The 18811-nt window shown below is 40.6% G+C and overlaps 3 protein-coding genes across 4 annotated transcripts; 1 reads left to right on the forward strand and 2 right to left on the reverse strand.

Moving 5' to 3' along the window:
- Nucleotides 1-310: 310 nt before the first annotated feature.
- Nucleotides 311-9588, reverse strand: LOC135484152 (uncharacterized). Of its 2 annotated transcripts, none has more exons than XM_064765323.1 (10): nt 9446-9588; nt 7374-8065; nt 6928-7044; nt 6670-6783; nt 6061-6213; nt 5572-5796; nt 5308-5420; nt 4856-4998; nt 4286-4389; nt 311-3901 (listed from the first exon to the last, which is right to left on the reverse strand). In XM_064765323.1, exons 2-10 carry the CDS (start codon nt 8014-8016, stop codon nt 1587-1589), a joined length of 3927 nt encoding a protein of 1308 aa, XP_064621393.1. In that variant the 5' UTR covers nt 8017-8065; nt 9446-9588; the 3' UTR covers nt 311-1586. The 2 variants fall into 2 exon arrangements, with proteins under 2 accessions (XP_064621393.1, XP_064621394.1); XM_064765324.1 differs by lacking the exon at nt 9446-9588 and adding an exon at nt 8236-8452.
- Nucleotides 9589-9650: 62 nt separating this feature from the next.
- LOC135485048 (SRA stem-loop-interacting RNA-binding protein, mitochondrial-like) lies at nt 9651-12163 on the forward strand. The gene is made up of 4 exons (XM_064766776.1): nt 9651-9726; nt 10739-10797; nt 11426-11533; nt 11994-12163. Exons 1-4 carry the CDS (start codon nt 9657-9659, stop codon nt 12087-12089), a joined length of 333 nt encoding a protein of 110 aa, XP_064622846.1. The 5' UTR covers nt 9651-9656; the 3' UTR covers nt 12090-12163.
- Nucleotides 12164-14011: 1848 nt separating this feature from the next.
- On the reverse strand, nt 14012-18764 carry LOC135484153 (KICSTOR complex protein kaptin-like). Its single transcript, XM_064765325.1, has 11 exons — nt 18413-18764; nt 18064-18146; nt 17696-17780; nt 17495-17549; nt 17059-17134; nt 16568-16751; nt 16361-16462; nt 15866-15983; nt 15292-15427; nt 14878-15108; nt 14012-14645 (listed from the first exon to the last, which is right to left on the reverse strand). Exons 1-11 carry the CDS (start codon nt 18615-18617, stop codon nt 14520-14522), a joined length of 1401 nt encoding a protein of 466 aa, XP_064621395.1. The 5' UTR covers nt 18618-18764; the 3' UTR covers nt 14012-14519.
- Nucleotides 18765-18811: the final 47 nt, after the last annotated feature.

The following is an 18811-nucleotide window of genomic DNA, read 5'->3' on the forward strand; positions in this document are numbered from 1 at the left end:
AGAGGTTTTACTGCATTTCTTTCACACAGACAGGGACAGGGGTGAGAAAAATGATGTCACAGATATCCGTGATGATGTGATCAGCCTGAAATCAAAACGCTGCCAAAATATGGAAACGTGGTAACAATGACGGCCTCCTCATGAAAAAGCCATCCTGAGATTCATTTTTTTTTCACTCCTATGTCATATACCAACCATCTTGACCCGCAATGTTTAAACTAAATCATGCGAGGATGGAAAGAACAGGGTGAAATCACCTCAATTCCTTTTGTTTACAGCGTAGTTCAGAAATAACTAAAAAGACCAATGATTTTAACAATACAAGCATCATTTAATGTTCAAATGAAATACATATATTAGTTGGCCAATTGCTCGGCAAGTTAGATTCTATCTTGATATGTGGACAGTTAGCTTGCCGCAGCACCAATATCACAACCATCTTCTCATTTCTTAGATAGACCATTGATAGACACAATACATGTATATGCTATAACAGATATCATAATTTGTTCCATGCATTAATCACATACAATGCCAGAAACATGCAAGTATAGTTGTACTCCAGTCCAAAATTTGAACGCAATCAAGCCGACTTAGTTAATCACCCATTTTGACTTGTCACAGTGTTACATATTCCTTTAACAACTATAATTCAATCTCACCCAAATTTCTTTACTAAATGCTGCAATCTGGCTTCATTGTGACATGGTGGCATTTTGGAACAACACAAGTTGGGCCAAGTGTGACCTACGCTCCAGCACATTTGCTCATGTATCCTAGGCTAATGTCTACTTTCCTAGTTTGGCAGGACACCTCTATTAAGGACATCACTTCTCAGTCCTGATAGTTTCCTTAATAGAGAGGTTCTGTTTTGTATAAGTGGTGCTGCTTCAGAATCAAGTTTACAGTACCAATCATCGTTGAAAGTGCATGTGAAGAGGCAGACTCAACACCAGTGATTTTTACAAGAAAACACTGTAGTCTCTACAAATAAGCAATCAGTAAAATAAAATGGATACATCATACAAAGTCATGATGGAGATTCAACAGAGATGAGACATCACTGTCTTGAAATTACTTTCCTAAATATTTCCCAGGACAACATTAAAGAGAAGGAGAATGGTGGTGGCCAAGTATTTGACGAAATCTGTCTTTGTCGCACAACTGTAATGTAACATACAGCAATACCTGCAAGAGATTCTAGGGAAATTATAGCTCTTCAAAATATGATGAGAAGAATAGTAAAAATAAGAAACAGGTCTACTCCTGATAATAGTGGTGATGGATAAAAGCTAAAACTGGTTGACTAAACTTCGACGTCACAATCTCCGGGCAGCAGGACAGCTGGTCCACTGCATCCAGAGTGTAACTAAACTAAGCACATGTAAGTTTATTTTACAAGAGAATTGTCCTGTCAGTCTGCAACAACGATTCTAATGGTGCCATCACATTGTGTTATATGGATTGTTTCTGAACATCGCCAATAGAGGTCATTAGAATTGTCTTGTCAGTCTGCAACAACGATTCTAATGGTGCCATCACATTGTGTTATATGGATTGTTTCTGAACATCGCCAATAGAGGTCATTAGAGGTGGTGAACCTTATAAGTTTTTCTCTGTCGACCAGAAAACCAACTCCCTAAACTCCCCAGACTTAAAAGACCAGATGGCGTCTGACTTCTGCCACCATTTTGAAGAGGCATTTCATCAGGAGTATACAGTGACTTCACCGCAGTTTGAGACATGTTGTTGTGGTCAGAATAGGTACTAGAACTAGCAGTGATTCGCCCCTGTGTTTGCATGTTGCTTTGACTGACATAATGATTGGACCCAAGAGAATTTTGCCCACTGTAATCTGATTGACCATTTGTCCTCAATGTTGGTCTGACTGTGGTGTCCTTCAAAGGCTTTGCAGTCCTTGTCAAATCTTGGCTATGTCCCATTCCCCATTCTGGTTGAGGAGAATACAAATGCCTTTCTGGTGTGTAATGATGCATCTGTATTTGCCTGTCTCCCTGCATGGTTGTCTCTGGCTGTTGTATAGGTTCCCTGTATGGATTCAACGGCGGTGGGCCATAGGAACTGGTTTCTGGTACTTGGAAGTATGACCCAAATGATATCCCATTGGTTAAAGGAGGATGACCAATGCTTGGCACACTAGGATTTCGGCATTGATGCACATCACTCTCCATGGCTGCGATATTGTCTTGGCCGCGAGCTTCAGGTTCTAGAGAGTTCATGAGGCTTTCTTCAGTCTCATTTGCTCCAAGGTACAGATCTTCAGAGAGAATGGTGTTGGTGTCACTGGATCTTCTCTGTCTTGGAGGAAAACGTACCGACTCATCACTTCGGTATTCATGATCACCAACAGTAAGTGCAGTGGATGACGAATCTGTTAAAACATCTGGGGGGTCGTCACCACTACAAGTCCCAGTTTCATCACATCTTCCATCAACATTCTGGTTGACTACTTCTCCACAGGGAGTAGTACATGTTTCAAATGGATGAGCAGAATCTTCAAACTTTTGATTATCCAACACAGTGACAGCATCTGATGGCAAATATGCTTCTCTGGCTTGACAGGGATCATGAAGAAAAGGTCGTCCGGCACTGTCAGAACTGACCTGACTGGTGTTCAATGCTGTCTGCTGTTCAATGATCCAGCTATCCAAGTTGGAAGGCAGACACTCATCACTGTTGGAAACATCAGCATAGTATTGGCTGCTACATGTGGTGTTATTCAAAACATCTGCCTGTTCACTGAGCTGAGAACTCGACTGCGGCCGCCTCTCATTTGCTTGGTCAGTTGAACCATTTCCATCTAATTCGTAAGGCCGAGAGACATATGTGGGGTACACATGTCCTGTGGTCCAGTAAGGTGTGGTGTTTGGCAACTGGGGGACAGAGGCTGGTGCCGTACATGGTGCAGGTTGTCTGACAGCTGAAGTCGGACTATTAATAACCGTTTCTTTAGACCCATGCATTGGATAGGGGTACACAGCACTTACTCTTGTTGTAGGCCTACTGTTATATTGGCATCCATAAACGATATCAGCAAAGGTTCTCAGACAACAACTGCTGTGTGCCTCATGGCACGGGTGAGGGAGGACAACCATTCCTGTACACTGAGCAGCATCAATCTCTTGCAGGAGATTCCGCATCTCTTCAGCAATGCTTCTAGACTTGTCCGCATCATCCTCTCTAATCAGCTGGTCACCGACTCGATGTAATTCACACAGTGCTTCCCTGTAATAATCGGATGCTCTTTGTTGATCACCCAAGTCGAGATACAGCTTGGCAAATTCTTGTAAGTTTTCAAACAGAAATTTCCCCCTGCACGCTATCGCTGCACCTTTCATGCCGTATGCCTCTTGCAAGAAAACTCTGGCTTCTTCCGGGCGACCCTGCTTCCTCACAGCCCGGCCAAGCTGCGTCAGTGTCTTTACCAAGGAGCGGTGCCCAGGGAGAACCTCTTTCTGAATGGCCAATAACTGTCTCAAGTAGCTTTCAGCCTTTCTGTACTCTCCCATCCCAAGATAAGCAGCGCCTCGTACTTTTAGGATATTAGACTTAGACGAATGGTCGTCATCAGGAACCTGATCAAATGTCTCAAGATTCTCTTGCACAAGATCTAATGCTTTCTCGTACTGTCCCACTCTAACCCACTGTAGGCCTAAATTTCTCATGGAAATGATGACAGTTTTACTTGGCCCCAGAATTTCTAGTTTAAGCTTATAAGACTTCTCAAAATACATAATAGCATTTTCATAGTCCTCTTTGAGTTCATACATCAGCCCGACATTGTTGTAGTGCATTGCAATGTTAAGGTGTTTTTCCCCAACAAGTCTCAGGCGCATCGCCAGACTCCTCAGATGGTACTTCTCGGCTTCTTTGGCTTTCCCTGCAAAGAGAAATGTAGGAGAAAATCAAAGTGAAAATATGATAGAAAAGTCAGTGCCTCAAGAAATTCAGTCCTTGTTTGTTCAACCTAGCCGTGGACTTGAGATTTCATTCCCGAGCCAGCAACCTAGTTGGTCAATCTCCAAACAACATTTCCAAAAGTCCATGACATCCCTCATTTTTATTAAAAGTCTTTCATAGCCTTATCTGGCAGTGGTGGACAAATCGTCATCAGAAATCTCCAAGGACTGTTATTTTCTTCTTGTAAATCAGAATATTTTTGTCCGAGGTAATATGGGCAAGCAGCTTGGATGTTCTGACTCTGACCACTCAGTGCTGTTCACAGAGTATAACAGGAGAACGATTATGTTACAGCAATATTTACCAATGTATACGTAGGCAACTCCAAGGCAGTTCATGACCCTTGCAAACTGAAGGTCTTCGTCTATTCCTAATGCTTTCAGCATTCGGTAGGACTTCTTGTGGTGCCTAAATGATTAGAACAATCAGTGACTGTGAGTAACTTTGCATGTCCATGTAAAAATATGTTTTAGTGAGCAATAGGTTCTGAATGCATATTAGTCCAAATACTTGTTCTCTTTAAAAAGTGCGAGATTCTTAAGAAGATTGATTATCTGTTGAACTACCAGCCTGGCTAAAGTCTTTGCCAAGAAATATCTTACAAACTGAACATTTTGTCATTCAAGTCTTATTCCACTCAAGCCCAGCGGTTATTTGGTGATTCAAATTACCTGCTAGCATGGATGGTGAGAAGTGACAGCAGTGGCAAAGCTCTATAGCCCCAAGCCCCCCCCCCCAACAACTGACAAACAACCCCCCTTCATAGACAACAGTTGGGGTGTGTTTGTCAGTCGAGGGGACTGTTGGGGGGGGGGTCTATTGAGCTCTTATTTGCAATTGCCTGTGGTTGAATCAGGTCTTAAAGCTTACTTACTTCACAGCCTCATCTCCATTGCCGCTGGTGTAATGGTGCCAGCCAATGTGCTGATAGACTTCAGCAAGACGTCGACTGTCTCCATAGGGGAGGAGCTTCTGTTCAGCTTTCCAGTACCACTCCAAGCCACCCTTGTAATCGCCCTGTTGAATACAAAGCGCAATTAAACAACATGATATATTTTCTGAGGCAGTTATCACATAATAATGTAGTGTGGGATGTGAGTAGCAATAATGATGATAATGGTGGCATTTTATAGCACTTTTCACCAACCAGGATATGTGTCATAACTTTCATTTCTGACAGTTCAGTGTACAGTACAGTGTACAGTACTTGACATAACTTTCATTTCTGAAAGTACAGTGGAGAGGCACTATTTACTAACAGAAGACAACTGTATCCCCGGACTGTACATGTATGTTGGACATCAGATACAAAAACTGACAGTTTACCTTATTTTCTGACACCGCCTCACCATAGATGGACATAAGGACACCCGTCTCATATTCTGATCCATGATCAATACAGGTGTCCAACATCACTTGATAGAAGGGCACAACTTGTTCTGTAAAAAAATACCAACTACTCAGAGGATTGATGCAATGAGCATTATTTCTGTTCTGGGCCACGTCTCATCGACTACGTTGCCAACCTCAATTGAGTCTGAATCTGTTCAGCAAGTTTGTGCAGTGCTGTACAACTCAATGACTACCTACCTGGCATATAGAACTGTATAAGGTAATTAGCTTCAGTAGCAGCTTTCATGAAGACATCAAACGTTCCATCACCGGCACTATGAGCAGCTTTCTCTAGAAGCTTCTTGAAGTTCTTCAAGTCCATGTTGATGGGAACCAGGGCTTGGCCGGAGTTTTTGGAATCCACTGTTTTCTGTAGTTGTAAGAGGCATTGGCTGTAGAACTGGCAAAACCTTGTTCTGACTCCTGTTGAGAGAGAACATACATGTAAGCTGACATTCTACTGGCAGAAGAAATGTGAGAGGGCATGTAACAAATGTTGGACATTTTGATGGGTGATCTTACATGTACGCAATCAACATCTTCAGATATCCAAGGAACTTAAAGAAATCCTGAATGAGTTGAGACAGGTCAGACTCAATGAAGTCTTTCCCCACAGGCAGCATAGAGTTCAGTTGTTGTCTCACTTAATTGCTATTGGAGTCGTCCACCATGAAGAATATAACTGACCTAGCAAGTCCCGGATATGGATATTATTCATGAGGAACTCTCTCTGCATGTCATGGATGTCAAACCGTTCCGTCAGACCATCATAGGAAACTAGGCATCTTCTGGCAAGTGGGATCATCGCTTTATCAATGGCTTGAGCATTGTTGTCAAAATCTGAAATGTGTAATCATTGTGTAAAGTCATTACTCTTGTCACATTTTTAAAAAACCGCAGAACCATCTGGCACTTTTCAAAGGTTTCCAGCACAGGTATCACAGAGGGGAGTTATGATCGTCATGAAAAGCATCACCAGTTTCTGAACGAAATATCATAGCGAATGGGCCATGTCTCATGTTGGGAAGCGGTGTGACATGCTGAATCATATTTGAAAAAAAGAAGTGTGGATGTTAAAACTGATGACCCCCCAGATGAAGAATCATTGTCTTTTTTAGGCTTCAACGTATTTTGGGATTCTCCCTTAATGAAGGGCGAGTGTTTTCGCAAAAATAAATAGAAGGTCATTGATGCTATCACTCAATTTTAGAGATTAGACTGCATAGCATGGTGTTTTAATCACATCCAAGTCAGAATAGTCTGCGAGTGTTTTGCCAACGATTTTATGGAACCTACCCATCACTGCGGCAGCAGCTGCTTTACTGAAGGAGCCAGGGATGAAGTTGACAGATGCGTAGTACTGCTGAAGAATGTCACACAGTCGTGTAATTGCGCCGCCAATCACATTACCTGTAAATCAAATGAGAGGTTTTACATCTAGATGTATACAAACAAACTTGTAAATTTCTCAAAGGAACAGATGTTCATATTCAGCCAATTCAAAGGCTATGGGGGCCTCAAAGTCAGTAAGCTTCGGATGATGGAGGTACTCACCCATCCTCTCATCTTCCCCGTAATGTTCTCTGCTCATCGGCTGTAGCCTTGACTGCTCAAGCAGTGTAACTAACTCTGGCGGAGATAATTGCCTCTCATCCTCCATCAGCTCAGAACCTGGAAACAGAAAAAGAAGAATATAGCAAATCATGAGATGGCAATACTGAATACAAACTTACCAGAAAATTTGTGCCATGAACACTCAGGTGCCTGAGGCAACGATTCAAATTTAAGGAAAACTGTTGCATGTAACATCATCTTGGCTGGTTCCTTCACTGGGGCTTACTATGCCCCTAACTCAAACTTACTCTATGAGAATCAGGTTAGGAATCAGGCCTATCTGAATACCAACAGTAAGGCAAACACAGTTTGGAATTGCTTGCCAGTGTGGACTGTAGTTATATCATTACAGTTAGAAAACATCACACTCTAAAACATAACCATACCTGCGATCATGAGGGCAAGGGGAAGCCCTGCACACAATTCAATGATCTTGTCCTCTTGTCCTTGCAAGTCCATTCCATCGACAACAGCACGCAACAATTTTCTCGACTCATCCGCTGAAAGCTGCTGCAACTGAATCGCCTTATAAATCATGCCCACACGAGCAAAGCGGAACTTCAAGCATGACGTAAAGACAACTTTCACTAACGTCGAAACCTTTACGAGTTCTTCACACATCTTTATGAATGCAGACTTCAACACTTCCTCTTCATCAACATCTTCTGCATTGTCTATGAACACAACCACATCTTTCTCGGCAATGCTTCTCATCAAACAACGACAAATCCCACTGATCCAATTGCGCTCATGGAGAGGTTCTGCAGGTCCAAAGACACTCACCACATGGATGATCAAGTCATTGAGAGATGTTATGCCACTGAAATCTAGTTGATACAAATTGCCCTCAGTAATTCCCTGCCTCAGCACCAGCTCCTTTCCAAAGCGTGTTTTTCCAACGCTTTTAAAGCCATAGATGCCAAAGATTTGTTTCTTTTCCTTGTTCCAAGCATCTTGGGCTTCTTTCAGATTCTTGCTTCTTCCAGTGAATCCATACTCCCAGTGATGATCCTCAAGTATCCCGACCATCTTCGCTGTTTATTGGTTTTCAGTTTAAGGTCCCCGTGTCTTGTCTTATCTGAAAACAGCAATAATGAACAGTTTAATGAACAGTTTAGAACTATATAGCAAAGTTTTAACTCACAAAAAAGGAAAAGAAATGTGCCTGATGCAAGTCACTTGGTATCCACCTTGGTTTAGACAAACATATTAGTTACACCCTCACGATTTAGGTGAGACAACTAGTACCTCTCATTTGGTATCAATTCCTTAAGCCTGATGAGAAATTGCATGTTCAACATAATGTTAATAATGCAGGATCCAGTCCTGTGTTGAGACATCTCCAGCTATGCAAGTTTTAACATGTAACACCTCAATTTAACTGTCCTAAAGTCATGATCTGATCTGAGGCATGAAATTCAATAAAAGTCTCATTCAACACCTGAGTCTGCAACCACGAAGTACCCTGTTTTTGCTTATATCATTGTTTGAGATCATGTTTGGTGAAGTGTTTGTTTGGCTAATCTAAATATCACCTCTGTTCTGTTGATAAGTCATCTTCGATGACCGACCAGATCAAACTAGGCCAACTTAGGATGATAACGAATAAGTGTATATGCCAGGCATACTACAACAAGGAACCTGGCAAGTCGACAACTAATTTTTCAAATGACTCAAATTTCTATAGGCCTACAACATAGTTCTACAACTACCGTGTATTAGTCAAAATCCATTTTGTAAAGCAATTATGACACAAAGACAATGAAACTCTCTGTGGTGTCTTTTACAACTGTTAAGCAACAATAAAGGTCTATCTCCTCATCAGCCCGTCACGCCATCCCGAGCATCACAGATATGGCCTCTATCATTTTGTGCGGTGTTGCCGAGGAACAAGGGACAAGGGTGGGGTTAACCACATGCATCACCCTGTCACCGATTGCAGTGTGAGCACTGTGTGCCTGTGATTTTTCTCTGGTCTCCAAAGCCATAGCCAGCCTCAGACCGCGTTGGATGTTCCTCGGAGAAGAAACCTGCTTTTCTTCTTCTGGGGCGAGTGCAGTACCTCTGCGGAGTATTGTGACTGTCGCAACTCTGGAGGCTGGATAGAATCATGGAGGTATAAATAAGATTTATACCTCTTATTTATACCTCCATCATAGAATAAAGACCAGAGACCAATCACAGTCCCCACAGGCAGCACGATGTCAATGTGTGTCGGTGAAAATCAAACAATCAAAGAATAGAAAAAGGGGCACGAAATCACATCATGACATAAATAACAGAGTACAGTAGTAGTATACAACAATGCAAATTACAGAGTGAAAAGGTAATCAACATAAAAAAAGTAAACTAACAAGTTACTGCACTGACTTTGACCATGGAGGTATAAATAAGATTTTTCTTATTTTATATTTATACCTCCAGTCCATGCTTTGACTTACTAATACTTCATACTTACCACTCTGTCATTTGGCTGTAGCTGCAGTTCCCTTTCTCTCTATTATTAGAAAAACGAATGTTTCGCATCGATCAATTAGCTTGGTGGTCTGTTTTTTGCAAAAAGGACTGAAGAAATGCAACATTGACCAATGTCTATTTCCGTGTTGGGTTTTCCCCATATTTCTGGGGGAAAACCCATTTCGCGCATGCGCAGTCGTATAAAGGTCAAAATGGCTTCACGTGCGAGATCTGCGCTTCAAAAGTTGTACGTGGGAAACATTCCCTGGACGGTCTCTAAAAGTACGCAATTGTTATCTGACGACATCATCATATTCTCCACTTCATCAACATTCCATATGTGAAGTTCCATACCAAATACTTCTACAGATATCGCAGAATCGTTCATGATATTTTGGGTCATTTCTGGCCCTGCATGCATTTGCACATGCATGCATGCACACTGTGCCAGTATGTCAGGGTGTAACAAAAAGAGTGTTTCCCCCTAACTATCATATCAAGTTGCTCATGATGAAAGTCGACCATAATTTACATCACAGTACCTACCAGTAGTTGGAGGTGGCCTTTCACTTTTCAGAACCAAAGCAAATCTCTAAAGTATATAATGATAATTATGATAGTAATTATGTTTCTTTTTATAAATAGATGTAAAAGTCAAAGAAGTTAAGGGTTCACCATAGGCACCGCCATTTTGGCTAGACCTCAAAATACTAAAGCAATTAGAACTTCCTCAAAACGTAGCGAATGCTCAGAAAGGGCTGGAGTCTGTTCTTTGTTTTCCAGAGAACACAGCCTCCAGCTAGGGTTTTAAATGAGCATTCAATTCATTTGGAAAGAGTTTTAATTGCTTTAGGATTTTGAGGTCTAGCCAAAATGGCGGTACCAATGGTCAACCCTTCAAACCATTTGGCAAGATAAGATACAAGAAGATTCAGAATTACAGAGAGATGGTGTAATTGATATACAAAAAAACATGTGGTGTTGAGCAATTGATGCTAGCTGGCGTTCCTTGGTTGGGACATAAAGAACCGCTGTGATCGAAACAAGGCTTGGCACATTTCTCATCGCCAACATTGACCAAGGTCTTTTGGAATATTCAACCTCACTGTATTTTTGTTAGCTGCTGTTTTGGCTCTCAACAGTCTTCTCCATCTGGTATGAAGTTATTTATTCTACAACAGAAAGACATATTGATGATGTTGAAATTATCCTGCCTCCTTGTCCTACCCTCCTTGGCTGCCATAGGTATATCCCATGCAAATTATATTGTGTCGTTTTTTTCTTTTCATTGCAGGAGAACTCCAAGACTATTTTGCAAAGTTTGGATATGTAAGAACAAGCACAGTCCTTTTTGTAAGTGGTTACATAATTTGGATCAAGTGGCATATGTGTATTGGGGGAGGGGCATCCAGTTCATTCAAAAAAGGAGCTAGGTCAAGTGAAACTAGGACTAAACTTGGCAATTTCTACAAGTAACTATTGTGCACAAAGAGATTGGTTGTCGGATTGTTTTCCAAAACAATGTATTTTCCCTGAAAGAGATGTGGGGATCGACTGCATGGATACAATTGCTTGCTCAATATCAAACTTTCAATAGGCAAAAACATTTTTCATGCAGCCTTGTGAAGAAAAAAAACTGCACTACTTACAGTTAGTAGAATTTAAGATGCAACTTCTATTCGATATTTGTGTGTCCGCATTCCAATATCATGTGATTTTTGCGCACGGATCATTGCTGACGTAGCTATTGGTTGATTGTGGAAACCTTCAGTTGTGCCTTGTGATTGGCTGTTCAGTGTCCATTGTGCAAATAATTGCTGCTCTCACAAAAAAAAGCTATTCAACATTTAGGGAGTGTCTATGCCTCGGTGGTCTGCATGGAAGTTTCTATAAGGGTGATTGAAAAGGCTAATTTTTCATGTTTATATGAACCTTGTTTTGGTAGAAATTAACACATGGTTTTGTTTCTTTTACTCTGCAGAATAAGGAGACTGGTATGAGTCGAGGCTTTGGGTTTGTGGAGTTCAGTCAGCGCCAGTCTATTGATGCAGTCCTTAGTCAAAGTTCTCATGTTCTTGAAGGAAATAAGGTAAACAGTACCACGAAGTTACTTTGTCTCAATTGCATGATGACAAGACAGCCACAGGTGCAATCTCTGGTCTGAGCCAAGAAGGAGGTTCACACTATGGCTGAGGCTTGATGAAGTCATTGGTTTGGTACTTTACCTCCTTTGCCCCTTGTAAGGTGCCTCGTGAATAAGGGGCAAGAGAGAGGCTTAAGATGTCCAGTCCTTTCCATGTACAGTCGGATCAAATTTTGTTATAATAGCACATGTTTGAATGGTGATTGTAACACATCGGGTCCTACCATGTGTCGTAGATAGAAAAGACAGTCTTGTTATTTAGAGTTTCATGAGAGGTATTTTAAAGATGCCCATGTAAACTTATTTTATCGCAACAAAATTTTACACTCAAAACATTTGTAATGTAGACATAACTCTATCTGCCTCAGTCTGTTAGTCTTATTTGTTTCTTGGTTGTATATTTCAGTTGATTGTTTCAAATAACACATACGGGAACCAGATGCCATCACAAGCAAGGAGAGATTTCATGAAAGCCACGGACGATACCAATGTTTTAACATAATGACTTTAGTATAGGTGAAATGAATTGTGTGTAAATAGAAGATGGAAGTGTGAATAAACGTAAATGTAATTGAAGTTTGTCTTGGTATCGTATATTCAAGTGAGTCTTGTAAACATGGTTAATGTGGAAAATGGAGAGACTTCAGAAAAATGATAATATGCCATTATGCAAGCACCAGAACAGGTGGCCAAACCTGTATGAGGTAGTGTAAGATTAGAAGGAAGATTGGGCTCTGAAGTTGCAATGTGTTCCTTGGCTGAATGTCTTCAAGCAATACAGTAGAACCTCTCTACTGAGGACAACCTGGGGGAATACCAAGTACTGGCCTTCAGAGTTGTCTGAATTGGACAGATTAATAACGAATTTAGGACCAAAGCAGACTACAGATGTCCTTAATGGAGAGGGTGTTCTTCACAGAGAGCTTTCTGCTACGGGAGGTTCCACTGAACTTTCAAACAATATGGTGCATGTAAATACAAAATCCCAATGTTTCTTATTTTCGGTATTTCTATGGTGATTACTGAACAGTGGGCATGTGAACCTTTACATTGTGCTTATGCTGGTTAGACTAGTATTTGAACTGCTGATAAACAACTGGGAGTTTAGGTGACGAGACTTGTCAATAAGTGGAGACTGGCATTCATTGGCATGTACTAGCACAAACAGTCAAAAGAAGTAAAGATCACAAGGAAAAAATATCTTACCTAGCTACGTTTTGTTCCTTAAGTATCCAGTGCTGAAACTTCTGAGGCAGACTTCTCTACTTTTTAGAGTTCAGAAATGGCCCGGGGCCTACGAATTGTCCTACTTTTGTTTTTTAAAATGTACTATTAATAAACAATCGCTATGTTGTATCTTCTGCGTAGTTGAAATTAAAGTGGTAACATTTTAATGGGGAAATTCCCATTGCAATTGGCTGTATATAGCCATGATGTATATGTCAGTGTACCGCACAGAAGCTGCATTTCTGGGAATTCCACTTTCTTGGCAGTGAACCAGGAAGGTGAAAACCCATTCTCTAAAACAAATAATGACATTCCAATGTCAACCCACACCTGCTGTGTTGATCTGGTTCATCTTGGTGATAATGGAGATGGAATGGTGCAGCCCATTGAGGGAAATTAACCCTTTTATGAAGAAAGGCACATGGTCATAATTGAATGCACATACTTTAAAAGATCGGTGGTGCAGTTTCGATTCCCTCACGACGATACTTATGATGGCTGTTCTATAGCACTTTTAATTAACTAGGGTCTGTATCGAAGTACTTCACAACAGCTGTCACTCTTATAGGTCACTGCAGAAGAGGGGGGGATCATGTTGCTGCTGTTATTTCAGCACTTGCATGATGCATGACCTTTACCTGTGAAGGACATAGCGGTAGCAAGATGGGTTCAAACTTGTTATTTTTGGATTGAGAGTTGGACCTTGGTCACCACCTGATGTCTGGTGAACTTCCTGCCAGATATGCCAGCAATTGACACAATTAAGCTCCATCCTTTAATGATCTTGTGCAAGACAAAATCTAAGACACTAAAACCATGAATGGGATTTGCCTCACTATATAAGCATCTTCATACAGAAACTGTCTTCCTTGTGATTCAGGAAACCACAACTTCACTTCTCTGCAGGTTACTTGATAGTGACAGTTGCTCACTGTTCGTACTGTAGAGGAACTTGCTCAACACACCAGTGTCTACAACTGACGGACTGGGCGTCTTCAAAAATATCTGGCCTACTTATGTAACAAGTACATCAACTGCTTACAGCCAGTGTCTTCGAAATGAGAAATGTGAGCTACCTCCAGTGTTCCCTCATACATGTTGCATGATTACAGAGAGTTGGAAGTTTGAAGTTACAACCACTTATCTGTCTCACCTGAAGATAAACCACCACCAACAAACAAACACCATACCCATGACTATAAAACAATGTTTACTCATAGTTTAATATCATTACATGACATTGTTTCAGTTCCATGTCTAAAGGATTTAACATCATCATAAAGTTGTATTACCTACTACCTATCTTGTCTCAAATTCATAATACAGAGAAAATATTTCTTGTTGTTCCTTTCATAGTTTACTGTTTAAAGAATGACTTTTTTCCATTATATAAGAGCTGGCACAGCCAATAATTACCTTAGGCAAGGTACGACGAAGAATGTCCTCCGGCCAGGCACAGCACAATCAAGATTGTCCTCAGGCCAGGTGCAAAATGATCAAAAATGTCCTAAGGCCAGGCACAGCACAATCAAGATGTCCTTCCCCAGGTACAGCACAATCAAGAATGTCCTTAGGCCAGGCACACCACAATCAATAATGTAATAAGGCCAGGCACAGCACAATCGGGAGCAGTCCTTAGGCTGGCACAACAGTGTTTGCATCACTTGCATCAAAGAATCTTAGTCCATAGATTCCAAATGATATTTCACGTATCATTTTCTGTGTCCAGATTTTCTGACTGCAACTGTTGGAAAGCGTCTTCCTTCGTTCTTTCTCTTGTTAATTCCTTCATTCTCTCCAGACAGAGCTTGGAGACAGCTTCTAAGTTGTGCTGCAAGAAAACGGGGAAATAAGATTCATGAATATTCAGAAAATACTATTTTTTTTCTAAAAAAAGATCATGAAAATGGCTTGAGAACAGTTTTGATGTCGGGACAGATATTTCAACAGGTTGTGTTAAATTAACACCTCACTGGCAGGTCACTGTACTGAATTCATGACCGGGTGGGTGGAGCTAAAATGTAGACCGAAACCTGAGGCACTTTGGTTTCTATTCCACTCACCTGTAAAACATGAAGCCCATTCAGAGATACAACAGCCACCTCATTGAGCCCATCATGAGTGATATCAAGTTTGTTCATCGCTAACAGAGGATACGAAAAGCTCCTTTGCCAGTCCAGGTAATATTGACCACCCAGCCTGGACTTCATTTGGGTATCTGGTGTTTTATCAGCTTCTGGGCTGCAGTCCTGGGGAGTTGGAGGCTTAGGGTGATGCTTGTACACAAGTAGTTCCTGGAAGGAGATTTGTTATTAAGCAAGATAAGTGGTATGACAAAACCTGATATGGAGCACTTTTTGTTTTAAAGACACATCAAGATCACGCCAAAAGTCGATACTTCCTGAGTCCAAACCTAGAGCAAAAATCACAGACAGTTGGGTGTATCCATTTTGAAAGCATTTTAAAGTACAACTTACCTGGCCATAAGTTCCCAAAAGAATTTCGTTCTCACCGTCAAAGTCAATGTCTGTGATACAGCTGCATAACACACTGTCGTAGTCTGCACTTTCACCGAGCACCATCTGATCACTCAAACCACTTTTCAGCACATCTCTGGAATAAACAGACAGATATGATCATTAATCAATATTCCTTTTGTCAGTTGGACCATCTATCATGAACTGAATAGAAAATTCACACTGATGGCCATTTGTCTAAAAAAAGTATACGAGACATGTGCTAGAAATTCAACCGACATCTCTGTCATCAGGACTCAGGACAGAATGAGTACGGTCTTAATCTTTGAAAGGTTTAGAAACCTGTGTTCGCCTTCTACATGTAAGTGCCCACTGGCTAAAAATAAAAACAAGTTTTAATTTCAGGATAGTGAGACAGGTAAATTCAATCAATTGAAGCTTGATGCTTTGACCACTACATGTAATTCTAGGTACAAGCCCACGTCTGATACCAATCACAGCAATTTTAAGCCAAACTGTCCTTTCAAGAGACAGGTTACTTATAAGTGAAAAGTAAAACAAGCCGGACGCAAACCTGTAGACTACCGAGATTTCTAAAGCACCAGTCACCAACAGATTATAGTCGTATGTCGTCTTCTTTTCTGGTTCTGACTCAGTTACCTCTTCATCAACAGATTCCTGATCACTGTGCCCTAGAAAGATCAAGTCAGCTCCAATTGTGAAATATAGTTAGATTAACAATGAAGTCAGTTAAAGTAAGTAAGGATTTGAATCTGCACATGAAATTGCCAGCAATTCAATTTTATTCTTGATCATTTTAATTTGAAGCAGATCTTTGTAACATGTGCCAGTCACATCACACAATGCAGGTATGGACACATTTTGCCAGAAGGGCAACCATTTGGCTTGCAATTCGTTGTCTGAAGATGTCAATCAACTGAAGGGTCCAAATGATTGGAACCCTGGAATTTGTTTTTCACCTTGACAGCAAGTCGTAATTAAAAAAAGACACCCCACGCACACTAAACAAGACTTCGAGCAGGTTCCCAAGTTTAGTTTTGTTGGTTACCTGATTGGATGAAATTCGGAACTGGTACATCTGTGGTCAGACTGAATAATCGGACAGATGTGACAGGACCATCATGCTGGACTGCCCAAGTCTGTAGCACCTCTGAAAGCCAAAAAAAATTACAGTTAAACAAATTACAGTGAATTTCATTTTAGAAATTAAGCAAATTAAAACTTAGCAAGGAGGTATTATAAATAAATACTGTACCTCTGCTTTCTACTTTCACTAGCACCAATTTCACGTATCCACTTTGGCATCCCATAGCTGTTAGTCGCCTCTTATATTCATCTATATGTTTGATTTCTATCCATATCACAGGGCTTGGTAAATCACAGAACTCGGGGAAGATTCTTTCACTCGGCTGTTGATTGAAGATATGCAGGACTTTATCCTGGAGGGAAATTTATGTTATATGTTGTTATTTATGTTTTAGGTTGTTTTGATTATTGAATAAAGAAAGATAAAACACAATGGCGCATTGGACAAAGATGGAATCATCTACTTCATTTGAAAATATCAGGTATATCAAACTTGTGAAACATGCAATAAACCTCAAAAGATGGGATGAGATAATGGTAACATATTACTTCCATAGAGGGGTAAGAAATGTTGGGTGTAAAACAGTTTAAGGAGTGCCAACCCAAAGAAGAACAGACAAAATCTGAGAAAAGTGTTATAAATTTAAAATGGACACCTACTTCTCGATACATGTGAACACGACAGTCACTCCCGCTCAAGAGAAATACTGTCTCTCTATTGCCGTCAACGATTAGGCTGAAAAGGAAAATAAAGGAGGTATATACCATTTGATTACAATGATGAAGATTCAGTGGTAAGTTACACAGAGCTAGAGGGGTTCACAGCTGGAGCCCCTGAAAGATGTTTGTTGGTTCAACTCTTAAAGGACTTCATCCCCCATTCAAATATACCATGAAGGTGTATTTTCATGAGCTGTTAGTGTGAAAATGTACGAAACTACTTCCTGCTCCTTCAACGATAGGCCCAGCTGAGCACAGTGATCAGCGTTGTAATGGAAAGACATAACAAATCATCCTCATCATTGCTGTGCTGCACAGAAACAGAATTCATGGTGTATGGATAAAGAATGAAACATTGCAAAGTGCATGTACTCACTCAGTATGGCACAGTTGAAATGGGATAAAGTTGAGTTCTAGATTAAAACAGCCCTCTGAAACAGACAATTTCATAAAGTGTATAAAAGAATGTACATGTTCAACATGGATTTCTGCTGTTGCAATTTTGAATAGCTTTGACTCAGATGGTAATTGCCAATACCATTCACATTTTAATCATATCTTTTTAATGTTGACTTACGTGCTATGTTTTCCAAATTAAATTCAGCGTCTGGCTCTGAATCAGAATAAATGTTGAGAAACTGACTTGGCTTGTTATTGCTGTTCTGAAATTAAGAAGTCAAGTGGATCTTTATCTCTTATGCTGGCACACTGAAATCTTAGGCTAGGCTACAATTTCTTGGCTGTTTGAAGCCGAGCACCTGGTAATCTTTCCAGAATATCTTATAATTCTTTTCTGCATGGGACTAGACTGACACGACTGACCAAGTTATCATCCTGAATCAATAACTCAGCTCTGATCTAACAAGCATGTTCAAGTACAACCTGTCAGCAGACTATAGGCAATTTTGACTGTTGGGAAAGTTTGATCTTTCATTCAGTAGGTACCTTGACAAAAGTAATTCCTACAACCACTGCATTGGACTGTTGTGACCTGCTGAAAGCATCGATGGAGACAATCTCAGCATCGCCTGAAGAAAGAGACAATGGTCAATAATATAAATTAAGTAGTGATAACAGTACAGAATAGAGAAAATGACCGACAGTGATATATCCATACCGTATCTCGATAGAATTTTCTTTAAGTTTAGAAAGGTCGATTGTTAATGGAAAGCATTGGGCGAGGGACAACATCCCCAAATCTTGTTCCCATATAGCCTCTCTAAGGTCAGACTGGTGTAACAAGGGTATGAACAAACACCTTTAGACCACAGGCCCATGACTATTCTAAACTTGCCTGGGATGTAGGTGAAGTGAACCTCCCTAGCAGTGATTCTGCTGAATTGTCGATGGTATTCCATGGACATGACTTTGCCACGAAGTGTTGCAATTAGTAATTTATTGACGTCATTTCTTAAACATATTTTTGCAAGTCCGTAGACGTTACTTTGTGAGTGTAAATTATGGAAATGTGCCTCTCGCAAGTTGCATGACAGCGACATTTTGAATTTAGCGCCCCCTGTATTCAAATGATGAAACGACTGTGACCTTTTAATTTCTTGTCTCTTCGATTTCTCGGCTTTTGTGAAGTTAATTGCATATTGATGTGTCTGTCCACACTAAAGTGATATTCTGGCTCAAACTGCTTTCTATTTCGTCTCAAATTAGAGCCTGCAGCAGTTTTAAAAGGGAGTGT

Source organism: Lineus longissimus, chromosome 3, assembly GCF_910592395.1.
Source record: "Lineus longissimus chromosome 3, tnLinLong1.2, whole genome shotgun sequence".
In the NCBI taxonomy this organism is placed as follows: Eukaryota; Metazoa; Nemertea; class Pilidiophora; order Heteronemertea; family Lineidae; genus Lineus; species Lineus longissimus.